General features: G+C 44.9%; 1 protein-coding gene across 1 annotated transcript; it reads right to left on the bottom strand.

Moving 5' to 3' along the window:
* Positions 1-59: 59 nt before the first annotated feature.
* LOC138927398 (protein GVQW3-like) lies at positions 60-482 on the bottom strand (the record flags this gene model as incomplete). Its single annotated transcript, XM_070282700.1, has 1 exon — positions 60-482. A coding segment is annotated over exon 1 (423 nt), but the record flags the coding sequence as incomplete, so codon positions are not given.
* Between the last annotated feature and the right edge of the window lie 893 nt (positions 483-1,375).

Genomic DNA, 1,375 nt, shown 5'->3' with positions numbered 1-1,375 from the left:
TTGTCTGCAGTAAGCAAACGCGGCACCCATCGCGCCGACAGCTTTCTCATCCCCCAAACTTCGTGCAGGATATAGCCCACGCGGTCTTTTGAAAGGCCCACTGTATCGGCTACCTCGCGCACCTTGAATCGGCGGTCTCCCAATACGAGGGCGTGGATTTTCTTTATATTTTCCTCCATTCTAGCCGTTTTTGGGGCACCTGGGCGTGACTCATCAAAAACGGATATGCGACCATGTTGAAATTCATTGAACCAATTTTTGACGGTCGCCATCAAAGGAGAAGAGTCACCATTCACAGCATCCAAGCGCTCTTTGATTTCGGAGCGCGACTTCCCTTCCAAAAATAGGAATCTTATCACCGATCGGTACTGCTCTTTTTCCATTTCCTTAAAATTCACGAGCTTGCCAACTTCCACACGTGGTTTTAAAAAAGCTTCGGGTTCGATTCGATTGAAATTTTTACAGTAGTCGTCCAAACGCATATTCTAATCGATAGTAATATCGATAACCGATTTGGAACACCTCAGTCGTTGTGGCTAAGTATTTATCGGACCACTCTCGTATATACTTTATAGGGTCGGAGATGACTCCCTCACTGCGTTGCACATTTATTGACAAAATTATAATACCCTCTGCAAGGGTATAAAAGTAGTTTTTATTTGAATTAGTTGAATACCCTTGCAGAGAGTATAATAATTATAAGAACGAGCGTAGAAGTTCAGTGAACCAAAGAAACCCGCGACACCGAAGTGGAAAAATCTGCGATTAAGAGCCACCCGGCTTTATTGACCCCTGAAACCCAAAGGGCACGGTCTTGCTCACCCGCTCTGCTCACTCCGACTCCCGCGTCGTGGACTTTGCAGTGTAAAACCCCCCTCCAATATCGGAAACAAATTTCGCAACAACAACTAGCAGAGCTACAATTTCTGCAATCACAGCGACAACCACTGCAACTCAAAGTACCGCGACGTCAACGACTACAGCGAGTAAAAAAACAACAACTTCGGAAAGTGCCAATGAAGATCGACAAAGAACCAGACAGATCTACTACTAACAGATTTTAGTTGAGGAGGTTGAGGAAAACCAACCAGCACAAGTTACCGCAAAAAACGCAAGGCCCCTCCAATGTATATTAGGGAGAAAAGCTCGAGTGCCCTGGTCAACAAAATTGCGTCGTTGATCGGGAACGGTGACAACTTTCATGTTGTTCCGCTTATCAAAGGGAACATCCATGAAACAAAGGTGCAAACCAAGACTGAAGAGCACTTCCGAATCGTGTCCAAATATCTGGACACTGAACAGAAAAACTATTACACGTACCAGCTCAAAAGCAGTAATTGTAGGCCTACAAGTAAGGGAAGTAAAGGGAATAGAA

Source organism: Drosophila bipectinata, unplaced genomic scaffold (genome assembly GCF_030179905.1).
Source record: "Drosophila bipectinata strain 14024-0381.07 unplaced genomic scaffold, DbipHiC1v2 scaffold_243, whole genome shotgun sequence".
NCBI lineage: Eukaryota > Metazoa > Arthropoda > Insecta > Diptera > Drosophilidae > Drosophila > Drosophila bipectinata.
Note: the sequence above shows the minus strand (reverse complement) of the source record. Positions and strands in the feature narration are given on the sequence as shown.